Source organism: Anser anser (assembly GCF_964211835.1).
Source record: "Anser anser genome assembly, chromosome: 3".
NCBI lineage: Eukaryota > Metazoa > Chordata > Aves > Anseriformes > Anatidae > Anser > Anser anser.
The window spans coordinates 20,423,508-20,440,955 of record NC_139722.1 but is presented as its reverse complement, the minus strand read 5'-3'; the positions used below and the strand labels follow the sequence as shown (position 1 = coordinate 20,440,955).

The 17,448-nt window shown below is 37.1% G+C and overlaps 1 protein-coding gene across 10 annotated transcripts in view; it reads left to right on the top strand.

Annotated features, from left to right (window-relative positions):
• SNTG2 (syntrophin gamma 2) overlaps positions 1 to 17,448 on the top strand; it is a 285,090-nt gene that overhangs the window by 92,765 nt on the left and 174,877 nt on the right. The window contains exon 1 of one of the 10 annotated variants that reach the window (XM_083830570.1): positions 608 to 6,329. The exons of 5 other annotated variants lie outside the window; for them this stretch is intronic. In XM_083830570.1, the coding sequence (XP_083686696.1) occupies positions 6,255 to 6,329 (75 nt within the window). In that variant the 5' untranslated portion in view covers positions 608 to 6,254. Of the gene's footprint in view, positions 1 to 607; positions 6,330 to 17,071; positions 17,205 to 17,448 lie in introns of those variants that run through there. 4 more of the 10 variants (XM_083830577.1, XM_083830569.1, XM_083830575.1 and 1 more) reach the window with 4 other exon arrangements.

Sequence of the window (17,448 nt, the reverse complement as noted above, 5' to 3'; positions counted from 1 at the left end):
AAAAAGACACAAAAATATATTGTTTTCCATGGAAGAAACAAAGAAACAACAAACTGTAAGAAATATCCAACTTGAGGCAGTATACGTGCAGCAGAGAGAATGATGCCAGAAGCTCAGCATTACAGTGGAAAAAAAAATAGGATTATGTCTGTTTATATTCTAATTTGGCACTCCTGTTTTGGAATTCAGTGCCAGTTATATGAATAACACATAAACTGTAATAGGAAGGCTTATAACTAAATTCAAACATTCAAAAATTTAAATATTCAGAAGAATGCTCATACTTTTATTTTTGTCTGTAAAGTAGTTTGGGATCATGTTTTTAGGTGTAAACAAGACACAATTTCTGAAACTAATGTCCTGATTTAAAATAATAATAAAATCCTTGCACTTTTTGCATTTCTGAAATATGAATAAATGTGGGGAAGTCTAAGTGAGAGACATTGGTATGCTGAAAGGCAAATACCTGTAGCATTTCTTAAGCAATTTTGCTTTTACTGACTGGAAAGAGGTCTACCAAAAAAAAGGAAACCCACCCTATGTAATAGGACAGTCAATTTTGTGATTTGGGGAGTAGATATAGCAGAACCCCCCCCCCCCCCCTTTTTTTTTTTTAATAAAAGAAGGGCTTTGTTAGAGAGATGTTAGGAAAATCAGGAAATAATATATTATTGGAGATTGCCAAGATGGAAGCTTACTGCTGTTCTGAATATAAACAAAGAAAACTTCATTTAACTGAAAATTTATCTTGTGGGGAATGCTTATTTTTATTTAGGACAGCTTATGGTATCTGGCTTTATCATTTCTCCATCTTTGGGTAGGGAAGTTGTGTAACTGATCGTAGTTGTAGTTGATTCAGTATCAAAATTAGAATTACAAAATGTTTTATAAATATCTAATTTATTTCAAGCAATGGAAACAGGTGCTAGCAGCAGAGCATCAAGATGTATGTAAAGCTGCAGTTCATGAATTAACATCTGATTAGCAGGGCTTTATATAATTTAATATTTTCCTGAAGCAGTTGTTTGAGGAGGAGGATTACTATATTTTTCCCCTCCTTTGTATATTAAGATTTCTAGTTTGGGAACCATCAATTAATGTCAAAGTGTAGGTCTACAACGTATACTGTCCTCTAGTTAGGGCAATATAGCTGTTTTAAATATCACCATTCAATGAGTTATTAAATCAGGTTTAAGAAATCTCTCTGTAAGCAACTGTAGTGAAGGGACAAGAAACATTGCCAAATGTGAGAATTTCTGAATTCCATTTAGTTAACAGAGATGAATACCCTGTTCACTAACCTAGTCTAGCACTCAAAGAAATGTTCTGAAATAGAAGCTTATAAACAGTAATTATAAAATAATAATAGTAAGAGTTAAATAGTGAAACTGTATTTTGCATTATAAAAGTAGTGGTTTTGAAGATAATATGTATTATATGTTTTTCTAAAGAACATGAAGTTCCTAGGCTAGACAACTTTTCCCTGCTATAATTAATTCCTGGCTAGTTTTGAAGAAACTCTTCAGACACCTACACTTCAAATTTACTTTACTGTTAAGTATTTAAGCTACTTTTTTATCTACTAGTATCTAGTTATATGTGTATATAACTTACTGAAGATCTATGGTTTCCTTGCTAATTTTCAGGGTTAAAAAAAAAAGTTTGAATGTGGTAGAACTGTATACTTATTCTAGTTATGGTATAGATGTTACAGGTGGGACAGTACTGGGTCTTCAAGTCTTCACTTGCATTTCACGTCCTGCAGCCTCAAGATAAAGTTTTTCACTTTTCCTGAATGATGATAAAGTTATCACTGAATAAATAGGTGAAAAAATGTGCTGCCGGTGGAACTGGTATAGTTGTGCTGGTTTAAATGAAGCTATGATAGGATTAGCAGCTCATCTTCATCACTCTGTGAAAATTCCACTACATATTAAGTATGACTTAAAATGTCTGAAGAAATGGAAAAACATTTGTTTTGATCTTTACCTGCTCTTCAAAATTAGAAGTGTTCAGCCTTGATGGACCCACGTTAGACTGTAGAGCTTAGTGATATGGTTTAGTGGAGGACTTGTTAGTGTTAGGTCAGAGATTGGACTAGGTGATCTTGGAGGTCTCTTCCAACCTAGATGATTCTTTGATTAAATGAAAAGGACATAATCTGGTGTTTCTGGTTGCGCAGAGGAGGCCTATGATTTATGAAGATGCCGCAAGATTCTGTTGCTTTCTTCTTTCCTTTTTTATTCTTTGTTGTTTCTGCCTCTTTTGTAGTGTATCAAACACAGTCCTCTTTTCTTTCTTCAGTAACTGTTCTTGCCATACCTGTTTCCTCTTGCTTGGTAATGGAACTGGCCTTTGCTAATCAACAAATCATATGCCAGTTCTTGTTTTCTTCACTATACTTTCAAGTTGCATTTTCTAAAATTTTATTTTCAAAAGGCCTCATTTAAAAATACAAACAAACAACAACAAAAAAAACCAACCAAACAGAAACAAAAACAACAAACACCCTTCCCTAAAATTCAACTTGTGTTTGGAAAGTGTTTCCACAAGATTTAAATTACAGTGTTTCTATGTTGGCTTACTGGTTTGTGATCGATCTTCAGAGGGTGCTTAATCTCTAGGAGTCCTTTGGAGATTGCTACCTTTGTTCCCTAAAATCACAGGGAGGTTAGTATAAAGATAAGATTATCTCAGGGATTTCAGAAATGTACCCAAAATATAATGGGGATGAATTTGTACTATGTTATCTTAGTACCTTCAGTAAAGACAGAACAAGGGCCTTTGGTCCATAATTAAGGTACTAGTTACTATACACAATGTACAAATAGTAAATCTGCTTGGCTGGATAACTAGTTATCTCTTTCCTACCCTCATGACTTCTAAAGATTTCTGCTAGTATTATTTTGATGTTTTAAAGGCACTGAAGCTGATTAGAAACCATTAACTGTTCCAGTCCTAAGATATGTTGAACATACATAATAGAAAATGAAAAACTAATATTGAAACTGCAATTCCAATAATGTTTTATTTAACTAAGAACTGCATTTTATAAGGTACATACTTAGGAAAATGTTCCTAGATCTTTTTAATCATTATGAGGTCTTACTACAGTTCCTACATTAAATCAAATACACCCATAGATGCTGAAAGCCCTTTTTTAAAAAAAGTAAATAAATATCTATCAGGCAGATAGTTCATCAGGTAGATGACGCTGATATCTTGAATAACATTTTAATGCTGCTAAGGTTCTCTTTGTAGCCTGGGAACCTACAATTTCATCCATCAGCTGTTTTAAAGTTGTTGCTGTCTAATGGTAAATGAGCTGTTTTGATTCTGTTTTGAGGAATAATTTATAGTTTCCAAAATAAGATTTTTATTGAGTGAGAAAATACCCTTATGTTACAGGGCTCATTTCCATGCATTCTGCACTCAAAGTTTATAAAGGAACACCTGGCTGAAAATTTGAGAATAAAATTTCCTGTTTTTGATAGTGCATTAAAGAAACTAGGCAATCTCGAGTCTTTCATCTTCCTGGCAGATGTTTTTTTTTTTTTTCATTTTACCTTATTATCTTGAATGATTTTCTCTTACCTGAGTCCCGAAAGTCCTATTTTATTCACTTACTTAATTGCATATTTTATATGAAAAATCTGTGTTTAGTCTAGAGTGTTGCCTTCCTGCCTGTGAAGGAAGAAAATGATCAACAGGAGCTAGGCTGCTTAGCAGAATCCAAGATGGCACCTGGATCTTTCAGGATTTAACTGTTGGGTCTAATCTACTTAGTTGAGCAACATCTTGTTCTCAACTGCTCTTTTCTTCATCTTACCTGACAGCCTTAACTATTGCTTAGTGTAAAAGATACTTCAGGAAGCTACTTTGCCAGTTGATTTCTTCTTCAGCTCACAGGAGCATAGATGGAGCCATCTCAGAACAGGCAAATTACCCATTGTATCCATTATCTTCTGTATGATGGAAGCAGATTTTATGACTATTAGAAGAAAACAGGAATTATGTACAATTATGAAGCAGTATAACATGAAAAAAACTTCACAAATTTATACTCAGTTTATGAACTTAGAAGTGGCTTTTAGGCATAAAATTGAAAACAAGAATTTTTGCAGCTATATTTTTGGAACATTTTTAAGTAATCTCAAAATAATTTAAAACAATTATCTAAAGCATACATCATCTTCATATAAAAACATGGAAGCTGAAACATAAAGCTTGAGAAGACAACAAAAAGTCTCCAGGAGGACTGATTTCAGGCATTGGAATTCTTGTTCCATGTGAAGATCTGAAGTGACTGTCCTAGTCTACTCATAGCAGTATGGTGCTGTCAGAAAACAAAATTGTCAACAAGCTAAACTGCTGTGTGCAACTCATAATAGCTAGTCTTTTCTCACTTTCCAAACAAGGTCATGTAAAGGTTAGCTACTTTAGCCTATGTATATCCCATATATGTTTTGTTTTGTGTAGAAAAACACACACACACGCACACACTTGCATGGATTGGAAACCTTTTTTTACTGAAACAGTAGGATTACTCATCAGTATGTTCATTGTCTTTTTCCTGAAGGAGAAGGGCAAGAGCTGGTGCTTATTTTGATTTTCTACATACTTGTATTTCAAAATTATAGTGTAAGCAAATTGGTTAGGAACTGCTTATAGGCTTACTCAGGGAAAGGAATTAATTCTTCATTTTTATCTTCTCTCTCTCTCTCTCTCTCTCTCTCTTTGTAGCCAGAACTTTGGTATGCCTGGTTTCTCTTCCATAATTATTTGAATGATATGATAAGAAGAACTCTGAAGTAATGTGTTTCCATAAGCATCCACAATTGTAACATTCTCCCAGTTTGATTTTATATGACTTACTTGTTCCTATGTGGAAAACACACATCTCCACAAGATTCTTAAATTTTGACCGGAGTGAAAACCACCATTTTTGCACAGAACATTTTGGGAAGGATTTTCCCCCCGGATGGAAATATGCATTAAGTATGAGATCAGATATCAAAACATTATATTTTATTGTCCACTTTATCCACTACACATATATTTGCATGCCACTGTTACATTGCAGAGTATTCTTTAAAATAGATTGCTAATCTTGTAAGAGATTTTTTTTTCCCCACAGCCTTTCATGTGACTATTTCAATTTAGTAGATTGTCTTGGGTTTGTTGATTCCCTTTAACCATTTTACTTGATTTACCATTTCAGGCTCAGCAGTGAATAATATAAATAAATAAGTTTAAATAAACATAAACTTACAACTGTTGGATCATAGTTCTTCCAAATGCAAGAGCTGTCAATTCTTCATCTACTGTCTGTTTCCAGATAAGAATCAATATTTACCTTTAAGATAGTTTTAAGAAACATGTACAGTATCATCATCTGATATGATGATACTATAAGTCCATTTATTTTCCCTTATTTAATTGTGGGATACTGGAAATTCGAGATCCTCAAAGGAAGGAAAAATGCAAAAAGCAGGATCCTAACACCAGACTTCAGGCAGGCAGATTTTGGCCTGTACAAGGATCAGCTTGGAAGAACCTCATGGGTTACAGTCTTGGGGAAAAGAAGGATCCAGGAGAGACTCCTCATTGATTTTCGAGGATCACCTCTTCAATGCTCAAGATTGGTGGTCCATCTGATGGAAAAGGCAAAGGTACTCAATGCTTTGATCCTTGGAAAGATGAAAGAGCACATTCTCCTGCAATCAATTTCCAAGCATATAATGGACAAGAAGGTGACTGACAGTACTCAGCATTGGTATGCAGACTGGGTTTATGAGGCAAGGGGTTGACAACAGAGGGGTCTGCAGAGGTGGCCTCTATGAGCAGAGCCCAGCAGCTGCCCCATGTCAGATCAGAGCTGGCTCCAGAATGGACCCACTGCTGGCCGGAGCTGAGCCAGGGAGCAACATTGGGTGGGCCTCTGGGAGAGCAGACTGAAGAAAGAAGGGGGGGGACAACAACAAAAAAAAAACCTGCTGCACATTTACGCTGGGAGAGAGAAGTGAGAAATGTGAGAGAGACAGCCCTGCAGGCCTCAGGTCAGTGCAGAAGGAGGGCAGGAGGTGCTCCAGGCACGCAGCACAAGTTCCCCTGCGGCCTGTGGAGAGGCCCCTGGTGGAGCAGGCTGTCCCCCTGCAGCCCATGGGTCCCACACGGAGCAGATCTCCACGCTGCAGCCCGTGGAGGAGCCCCCGGTGGAGCAGGTGGATGTGGCCTGGAGGAGGCTGCGGCCCATGGAGAGCCCCCGCAGGAGCAGGCCCCGGGCCGGAGCTGCAGCCCGTGGAGAGGAGCCCACGCAGGAGCAGGGGGTCTGGGGGGAGCTGCCGCCCGTGGGGGACCCGTGCTGGAGCAGTTTGCTCCTGGGGGATGGACCCCGTGGTACGGAGCCGTGTGGGAGCAGTTCTTGAAGAGCTGCTGCCTGTGGGCAGCCCCCGCAGGCTCAGTTCGGGAAGGACGGCATCCCGTGGGAGGGACCCCGCGTGGAGCAGGGGCAGAGAGTGACCGTGAAAGAGCGGTGGAGATGAAGCGTCAGGGACTGACTGCAGCCCCCATTCCCTGTTCCCCTGCGCTGCTTGGGGGGAGGAGGTGGTTTTAGTTTCTTTCCTTTGTTTCCCACTGCTCTAGCTTGTTAGCAATAGGTAATAAATTACATCAGTCTCCCTATGCTGAGTCTGTTTTGCCTGTCACGATAATTGTTGAGCGTAACTGTAACTTTTAGAAAGGTTTCCTAACGGTCTGGTAAAGTTTTTATTTTTGTTTAATTTTCACCTTTTTAACGTGATTTTATGTTGCTTTTGTGTGATTGTTTCTTTGTTGTTTTTAGTAAATATTTTGATAGTTATCTGAAGTATTTAGTATTTAATTAGGTCCATGATATTATGAGATTGCTTTAAAACAGTGAAATTCAAAATAATACAACTGAGATTCTTTTTAATGTCATATTCATATCTTGAATGAAGAAATTGCATATGCTTATTGTATGATAATCTACCCCTTATTTGTTCAGCAACTGGAAGGAATCGTTAATGAGTTATGAAAAACAGCATATGTTGTGGAGTCTTGATATCTGTTAACAAAGGAGTTCAGACTGATTCATCTAACAAAAAACTTTGAAGAATCCTGAAAGATGTCCTTCTGCATGAATTTTTACAGTTATAGTAGTAAGTGTGTTATGGATTTTGCAATTTGAAAAGCTGTCAACGTTTCTGACAATTTACGCTAAATATCTTTCCGATGAAAGCCTGACTTGACTGGGAGCTTTCAATTGACTTCAACTTCATTGAGACTAAAATTAAATCCATGGTATTTTGTGGTCCGTTTGTGTTAGGATGCTGTTTCCTTTTGTATAAGAGGAAATAGCTTGGTTTCAGGTATAAGGAAAGGAGATAGATTATTTAATATTTACTCCCAGGATCTTTAATGGCCTAGTAAAATCTGTGCTGATCATCTGAGTACAGAAATGTGCATCCCTGTAACGCAAAAATCCAAGGAAGGTAATAAAGGCTGAAGTAAGCCTTTGACATTTATGAGATGGGGAAAACCTAAGCAGGAACAGGGGGGTGCCTTGCACTGACCCTTCTGATCAGAAGATCCTTAGTGCCTCACAGGCATAGGTTTTGTGAAAAACACCGTAAATTTTCACTTGCAGGGGTAGTTAGATCTAAAACTCAAAAGTCAAAATAGCTGTTTACAGAAAGGCTGAAGGAGTAATATTCTCACTGTTCCATCTCTTAATATTTGTATTTTTTAAAAAAAAAAGTATTGTTTTTCTACTGTACAGAATAAGGATAATAGAAAGTACCACAGTATGTAAAAGGAATATAAAACACACACATGTAAACATATAGTGATGCAGGGGTAAATGGGGTTAAATAATCAGTGATTAACAGTGATCCTTAGGGTGGCTGGTGCATCTGTGCACCAGCACACATAAGGAAGCAAGTTGTAGAAAGTGGTGGCAAAGTTTCCCTTGGCAGTCACCCCAGTGAACCTTCTGACAGTGATCTCTGCATTGGTGCACCTCGGGCAGAATCCTATTTAGCGCCAGCTGTTTTGTGGGCTTGTTTTTAGTTGGGCTTTCAGTTGTTTGGGTTAGCACTACTGCAGAGTACATTTTGTAAATTCTGTTTCCATTTTTCTCACAGATTTTGAATACCAGCCTTGAGTAGAGTTAACATTCTCTTACGGACTAGTAACCTGGAGTTGCACATTCTTGCAAAAGATAGACATATTTGTTGATGGACAACTACTCTGTTGAAGCATGCAATTTTTAAAAGTTTGCCTTTTTTTTCATTTTTCTGTATATTCCTTTTTCAGTTTTTCTCTCTTTCCTTGTTATTACTGCTAATTCCTCTTGATGCTCTTCCTTTTATTCTATTCTTATTCAAAGTATTCTGTATTCTCTTCTTTTTTTCACAAGATTTTGTCATGCCAAGAACAGCTCCCCTGTCTTTCTACACCTGTGCTTGTACTCTTCTAGATTCCTTCGCAAATTACAAACACTCTTGTCTCTTGCCCTGCAAATCTCACTTTTATACTTGTATAAAAACCTGAAAATGTCAGTGGTTTAGGAGTATATACCTTTTTCCAGCCAAAGTACTTCACAAATTGTTTTCAAGTGTGTATAACGCAGGAGTTTTTATTCAAGCTGTCACATCACCAAAATACTTGTGGATACATAAGCATTGTCTCCTTGATGTTTCCACTGTGAAATATCGTTAGGATAATCAGGCAACAGTTCTGCTACAGCACTGGCATGATTATATGGTGCTGCTGATGTTGTTACCAAAACCACTTTAATTGAGCTACCTGGGAAAACTGGCACTCACTTTGTATCCCTACCTGGCAGGATATGTCAATGTCTGTGTTATTTCCAACTGTGCAATGCTTTAAAAGAGGATCACCTGAGGTAAATTGCTGGCTAAATGAATTTTTGTTTTTCAAATTTTTGTCTGTTTTGAGGTAGTGGAGAAAAAAGTAGAACATGCAAGCAGCATTGTTGATTTTTGTTGTTGTTTTTGTTTGTATGTTTGTTTTTGGTCTATTACCTTTGTTAGGAAGAGAAAGAAAAGACACTAACTCAAGAACAAGCTCACATTTTATATGCTGTGCACTTCTGTGCTTGCCTTGAATACTGTGCAATGCTTGTGGTTGTGACCTGTTCTATGGGAGGTGTGTTTTTGAAATTAATTCCCACGGGTTTCTAGACCAAGTACACACTTCTCTTCAGTGAAATCTGTCAGCTATATAGATGGACTATCTTTATGCTGAATGGTGCTGAGTACTTTTGTGTTGACACACTGTAATTTCTTTTTCATTGTGTCTTTGCTGCGATAGCTTTCCTTGGAATGACTAGAAGCCTAATTTTTCTGTTATCTGTCACTTTTTTTTTGGTGGCATTGTTGAAAAGTACAGCAAACAACCACAACAACAACAAAAAACGGGTGTTACCACATTTAAAATGGCTTTTATAATATCTAAACATTGAAATTGCTTTCTGTAAATGTTATTATTTAACTCATACAAATATGAAAAGAAAATAAAGAAGATAGTTGGACTTTCTCACAAGTAGCAAGAATGCAAATAGGATTTAAATTCTGTGGGATTTCACGTTTTGTAGGCTTTTGTTTTTTCCTCCCAAAAATGAATCTCAAAATGCTTAAGCCACATACTTTGAGGAGAGGTGAGATCTGCCATTTGAGAAGAAACTTGATTATAAATGAGGTTCTGCATAAGATATTTACAAAACAGTTTGAACTTGGGTAGCGTTCTTATCATGATACAGTTGTTTTCTGTTCTGAGACTTATTAAGCCAAATTCAACACAGAAGAAGCACATTCTTTTCATTTCACTGGTTTTATTACCTGCATTTATGCAAAGTTGAATTTCACAAGTGGCACTAGTTCTGGATTTCCATGATACTTCAGAACACTGTTTTCAGTTCTCAGATTGTTATCTCTGGCTTCAGATGCGTTTTCATAAAGGAATATTCTTTTTAGAATCAGGCTCTTCACTACTTTATCAACCATGATCTAAAATAATTCTATTGAAGTTTTCAAATTGTTTATCTTTGGTTAAGTGCACTCAAGTTACAAAGTTACTCAAGTTACATTACTCTGATGTAATGAATCTGTAGTTGTTTAATCTGATCTAGATACATTATGACTTGAAACTTGCTTGTTAAATTCTGAACTCATCTTTCTGCTTGTTTTGTTTTTTTTTTCCTTCAGTTATCTTTACATATCTGTATAATATGTATATGTATACATACATTTTTGAAGACTTTTTTTCATCTAAGTAGCTTTCTACAACAGTAGTAAAGTTTATTCAGGAAGATTCAAGAACAGGAAAATAACAGATAAAATACCAGCTTTCTCTCCATCTGATTGTAGTTTCTGCTGGTTTCTGGCTCTGTTAAAGTTCTTTTGCTTCCATGTTCTGAAATTAAAATAAATCCTCTTGATCCCTTCTTTTTGTCCCTGCCATTTGTCAGTAAAATGAGTTTGCTCGTTACTGTTTATACTGTCATCCGATGGACATCTTTCCCTGACAGTAAGATTAACTTAAGGTTTCCTAAAAATCTTGAGTTAAAAATTCTCATACCACTTGTCTGTCCGACTTCCCTTTCCTACTCCTCCATGCTAAGCACCAATTCATGCTTAATTTTCTGCAGGAGCTCTGTTTTCCTGACTTGCTGCTGTTTCAGGATGTGTTTAGTAAAGCTGTTACCCCACTCCCTCTGTAGTCTGCTTTCTTCATGCAGGCACAGCTGAGTGACTGCCTCCATGCTGCTTAGGGTCTGCTCAGAGCTAATTCAGCTGCCTCTGCGCTGCTCTGCAGCATGCAGTGTGCACTATTGGCAAGCAATAGTGAGTGACAGATGACACTGGAGGGACAATTATGGATTAAAAAGCAAATTCTATAAATTTCTTATACTCTGAAGCATATCTGTTTTGGTAAGAATTCTGCCAAAAGCCTTGAAATTTCCAGCTTTATCAACCTGCTTATTTTGAAGTGCTTTTGTACTTAATTGTAGTCGCATCTTTTTAGATTTTCTAGCAGTTTTATTTTTCTGCCTTGTTAAATGTGTATGGATGTGTAAATGCACATGAATAGGCATAAGCCAAATGGTTTTAGTGCCTGTGTTTCAAAATCAGTTGTATACGCTGGCCGTAAATCCATGAATTCTTCAAATTGAGAAAGATGTGAATTAAGTTTAATGTGAAACTGCCAGTTATATATATATATTAATTAATCTTCTTGCTTTAAAATGCCACTTTCTAAAGGATGCCTGTTAAACACCTTGAGTCTGTTTTTTATTTAGTCCCCTTCAGTAAGCTTAGTACTTTATTTCCCTACTTGGAGTTGATTTTTCCTTTCCTATCTCTGATATTTTCAGGTATTTTTCCATCTTCTTCATTTTGTGAACATCTCTTTGTTTATTTATTTGGTTATTTTAATTTTATTTTCAATACCATCTTTTGTTTCACGCTTGATTCTGAAATAATATTGAAGTGATATATATTAACCCACTGCTAAAAGTAACCAGTGAGTACCAGAGTAATCTCTGTGTGCTTACCATTGATGCAATGATTTAATAAATGTAATAAATACTGTGGAGCAGTCCCAGCAAGCTCAGAAACTAATTGCTTAAAATCTTGTTTATCTTATCCATTTGAAAACATCCATTCTTTGAAAAGTTTACAATGTACTCAACAACTGTATAAAAATAGCATATTTAGATTTTTTTTTCTATTCCTTATTCCGAAGATATTCTCAAAATCGGAATGAAACTGTAGGGTTTTGTTGGTAGTGTACTCTTGCTGCAGGAAATCATGGTGTTCCGTGACTTAGATGTAAACAGACTTTCTTATCTTTTTTCGTGGCATGAAATGCCATCAGTTTATAAATGAGAGTCTTCTCCACCTTTAAATAATGACTCTCCAGGTGCCGCTGTCATTTTTTGCTCTTGTATATGAAATTTCTATCAAAGGGTAACTTCTTATCTTCCTGCCTGGCTTCCATCTTAGTCATTCTCTGCCAATTCCATTACTTTTCATAGAGACTTATAAATTTGTTACAGAGTTTTATTTTTCATATCATTTATCTTATTCTTTTCTCCTCTACGTGTCCCTAAATTCTGTTTTTCTTCATAAATTGCAGTAATTAAACCATTGTATTCCTATTGATGTTATCACCCATATTCAGTAATTCATCCAGTTTGTTCTACTTTGTTATTGTTCAGTCTGCTAAATATTAGAAGTATTAAAAAGTTACCGCACATCACAGTTCCGTTTGAGAATTGCAGCCAAGAAGAAGAAGGTGATGTAGCAGAGGATAAACATAAACATGCCATTAAGTCTTTGGATTAAATTGAACTGTCTCATTACTTTCCAAGGCAGCAGCCAAATGCATGGCTAAAAAGATTTTCATTTCCAATCACTGGGTTTACCTGAGCAACTGGACTGTAAAAACAATAATTACAGAAGAAAGTAAATATTTTTCCCTGGACTTACTCTAATGCTTAGGGAATCTTTAAATCCTATTGCATTCTTTTGATTAATCTTTACCTAAATCTTGCTATGTCCAGTAGCACTGAAAGCCAATACAGTATGAGAAGTTCATACTATAATGGTGATAGATTTCTTTTTCTTTTCTGTAGCAGAAGTCACTGTAGGGTGAAGAAACAGACTTTAATTTTACTACTTTAAATTTAGAAAGAAGCTAGAATTGCCTGCCTTATTCAGAAATTAAGCAGTTAGACATAGTTTTGCTTAGTTTGTCTTGGTAGAAAAAATCAACATAGTTTAATGTTGGTTATGTTTTGGTTATGATTACATAATGTTTGTTATGGTTTATTGGCTGGATGGTTGCACTCAAAGAGTTGTGGTCAATGGCTCAATGTCCAGGAGATCGGTAATGGGTGGTATTCCTCAGGGGTCAGTATTGGGACCAGTGCTGCTGCTGACATGGACAGTGGGATTGAGTGCACCCTCAGCAAGTTTGCTGATGACACTGAGCTGTGTGGTGCAGTTGACACGCTGGAGGGAACGGATGCCATCCAGAGGGACCTGGACAGGCTTGAGAGGTGGGCCTGTGCAAACCTCATGAGGTTCAACAAGGCCAAGTGCAAGATCCTGCATCTGGGCCAGGGCAAACCCAAGCACAAATACAGGCTGGGTGGAGAATGGATTGAGCAGCCCTGGGGAGAAGGATCTGGGGGTGTTGGTTGATGAGAAGCTCAATATGAGCCAGCAATGTGCGCTTGCAGCACAGAAAGTCAACCATATCCTGAGCTGCATCAAAAGAAGTGTGGCCATCAGGTCAAGGGAGGTGATTTCTCCCCCTCTACTCTGCTGTCCTAAGACCCAACGTAGAGTGCTGTCTTCAGCTCTGGGGCCTCCAGCACAAGAAGGACACAGAAGTATCAGAACGAGTGCAGAGGAGGGCCACAAAAATGATCAAGGGGCTGAAGCACCTCTCCTACAAAGGCAGGCTGAGGGAATTGGGGTTGTTCAGCCTGGAGAAGGCTCTGGTAGACCTTATAGCGGCCTTCCAGTACCTAAAGGGGGCCTATAGGAAAGATGGGGAGGGAGTCTTTGTCAGGAGGTGTAGGGATTGGAGAAGAGGGAATAGCTTTAAACTAAAAGCATGTAGGCTTAGATTAGATACAAGGAGGAAATTCTTTACTCTGAGGGTGGTGAGGCACTGGCACAGGCTGCCCAGAGAAGCTGTGGATGCCCCATCCCTGGAAGTGTTCAAGGCCAGGCTGGATGGGGCTTTGGGCAACCTGGTCAAATGGAAGGTGTCTGTGCCCATGGCAAGGGAGTTGGAGCTAGATGATCTTTAAGGTCTCTTCCAATCCAAACCATTCTGTGATTCTGTGATAATAGAATAGAAATACATATATATACATGCTAGAGCTTGAAAAAGAATGAATGTGGTAGAGCTGTATCAGTGTTAAGGGGAAGGACAGAGAAATGAATCAGTAGCCATACTTAATCTAGAATAAGAAAATAGAGTGAGTCACTTTGAATTATACTCCCAGTACTGTTTATTAAGGTAAGAAGTTCTTCATTTACCTTTTGATACTAAAACAGGAGTGTCTGTGTATCAGCTGAAGTCCTACTAGAGTAGGCTGATTGGTACCACTAATAGAAATGATGATACTGATTTTCTGAGAATCTCCTAGCTGTTTCTTAAATAATCTCCAAAGACTATGTTCTTGTGGTCTTTTTGGTCTATTACTAAATTATTTCATCTGAAGTGTGAAAGTTATGCTTTCTTACTTAACTGGTATGAACATGCTGTAAGCATAGGAGCATCTTTATATTCTTAAGCTACTTAATTTGTTGCCTGAAAAATGAGGCTTAGTATCTTCAATTTCCTTGAAGATGTTATCTACATAAAATAAAATGAGACGTCTTTTCCAATAGTTTCTGCCTTGGCTATTTTCCGGGGGTAGAAACTGAATTCAAACATATTCAACTGTGTAACACTATTATTTAGCATTGATTAGAATTTTTATTTTTAAACAGGCAATTTTAATTCAACATGACATTCTGAAAGTTAATTTTCCAAACATGTGTTACAGGATTCAAATATTTGTGTCAGATGTTTTGAGAGGTGCATGAAGATGACAATAATCAATCATATCTAATTAGGTGGTGACACACTGTGCTTGCAGTAATTAAGCAAGACATTACCGCTTTACTTTCTAATGATTAAGATCACACAGATTGAGAGCCAGCTGTTAATCACTTTTCTTGCAAGGCTAATGTTGTTAACAGAAAATCCCAACAATCTGCCCTTAAAGCTATTTTTAACAGAGCTCTTGTGTTGGATAATCTGTGATGTAAGCAACAAAATGGGTTTTTAAAGTTTGTATTTTGAGCATCTTTTCCAACTGGTGTTGTCTTTAGTTAATATTCATCTTTGTAGATTTCTGTATGCTACAGATACTTAGGAAAAACTTCGTTATGAATTGCTAGAAATTATTGTGATGCTGCTGGTAAAATCTACTACGCATTTGTAATGCTAATATATATTTTGCAACTGTATGTAGTGAAACATCAATCCATAATGTCATTAATAAATGCAGACAAAAAAAATAAGATCAATATTTATGGAAAAAAATTAATTTTCAAGGTAGATACTTTAGTTATAAACTGTGCTTTGGAGGAAAATGTACTGAAATTTTTCAATATTTGTTGCTGACAATTTTTATTTCTAATTCTTATCATATATGTATCTATTAAACACCTCACACTGAAAGCTTACAACATATTGTAATTCAATTTGTTTAGCCTTAATTGACCTGCCCTAGCATTACTGATGTCCATCAGATATATTCCACTAGCTTTGGTGTGTATATAAATCACCTATCTAAAAGGGATTATCAGGAATTTGTGATATTCTCCATTAATTGGTAGCAGTACCTGTGGGCACTATGAAGTATGATAGGGTGTTACAGCTCTAATAAAAACGTAGAATCTAAGGTCATACTTGAAATGCTCAAGAGAATTTTTAAAAAGTGAGAAAATAATAAATATTCTTACTAGCTACTTATTGAGGCTGTAGAGCGGGTTTGTTTGCTTTTTTTTTTGCATAGTTTTTGGTGAGTTTGACTTGATGCCTTGTTTATTTTAAACAGGAACTGAAAGAAAATGTGCATGTTCTGCATACATCTTAAAAGTTAGGCAGTGTAAAGTTGGTTTGGATGTTTGTATGTTCTAGATACATTTTTTTGTTTTTGAAATGTTGTGAAATAATCTACTGTCAAACATTCACATTAGCAGTTGCTTTCCAACTGGAATGAAATTCAGATTTAGTTTGGTTTTGCTTTCGTTTAAAATATTTCCATTCAAATTGCTTTAAGGTATTTCTCTTCAAACCTGGATGGAAGCTGATGGGCTGGACCCCTGGGTCAGGCACAAGTTTCTTGGTCCTCTGAGCTGTTAGTGCTGTGGTCCCCACTGCAGGTCTTGTGCTTGTTGTGAAGGGAGATGGAAGCACCTGGTGGTGAGTTACATGTGCACATGGAGGAGGAAATGGGGGCTGTAGACCCTTCCTGAAGCACAGTGTGGAAGGCATAGGTGTGTCCACTGTAGTCCTGGCCTTTGGACTCCAAAATAGGTTGAGCTAGAGCATCTCCTGACAGTGCCTCGGGGCCTAACAGGTGTAATGGCACTGCCACATCCTCTGTACTTGGAAGCTGGATGGTTGTGGCACTGGTGATGGTGGGCAATAGTAATGTAGAGCAGAAGGGTGTCTGGAAATTTGTGTTCCTTCTTATTTTCCTCCTCTGCAATATTTCATGTTAGGAAGCCAGAAGTCCTTGACTAGGAGGAGGGGGGAAACCACCCAGCAGAATCTTTTGGTGCTCTCTGATGGAACATCCATATTTTGAAACAACTTTGGATATTAGTGTCATGTGTGTAATTTCCTAACCAATATTGTAATAACTAGGCAATGTGGAATTTTTCATATAGCTTATATTCAATGAGTCTCACAGGTCCCTGATTTAATGCCTTTCATGTACCAGCATGTACTGGTGTAATTCTTTTTTTTTTTTTTTTTTTTTCCACTTTTCCTTATTCAATTAAAAACGGCAGTCTTGAACTACTTTTTCAGATATGGGGCAAATGCATACTGTTTTGACATCCGTAGCATTTTTATGTATTTTTTTAAACTTTTTGTTAGAATGCATGCACGCTCTGCCCCCCAGTATTAGGGAATCCTCATGTATCTGAACAATCTGTTTAAGGGATTCACTATCATTACAGTCAGAATTCCTTAAAGGAAAGAGGATTAAGGTCTTGGCAGTTGTGAAGGAGTGTTGGTAGGCGTAAGAGCTGTAATATGCTAAAGCTGAGAAAAAGCACAAGTCCATGTGTATTAAGAGGAGAAACATATTCTGTAAAGGCACTCTCTGTAACTAATTACAGGAAGATATAATTAATCTCTGTCTTGTATCTACTTTTAGTTTTACTGCATGGTTCTTTGTGTGCTTACAGTACTAATGGAATCATTAATTTTCTGCATTCCACAGCTGCGTTATCGCTCACCCTACATATCTGCTCTTCTTATCCATTCATCCCATGTTGGTCTATTGAAAAGCCTGCTTGTGTTCTTACTCAAGGCCTCTTAAGCCTGGAATTAACTTCTGATCATGAAAGGCAAAGGTACAGTTCTTTTTAGGTTATAGTCCTCCTTCAGATTATTTGGTATAAGAATGATGATTATCAGACAATTTTATTTTAAATGTCATTCATCCACTGACAAGGCCCCTAAAAGATAAACTTCAGTTCTTTTGGTTTTATATTTCATCCCTTCTATATCATTTGCAAGTTGTACAGTGCGGGTGCCCTTCTAAAGCCAGTCAACCTTCCTCCTGGATGCAGAGGTTCAATCATATGCAAGAATGTA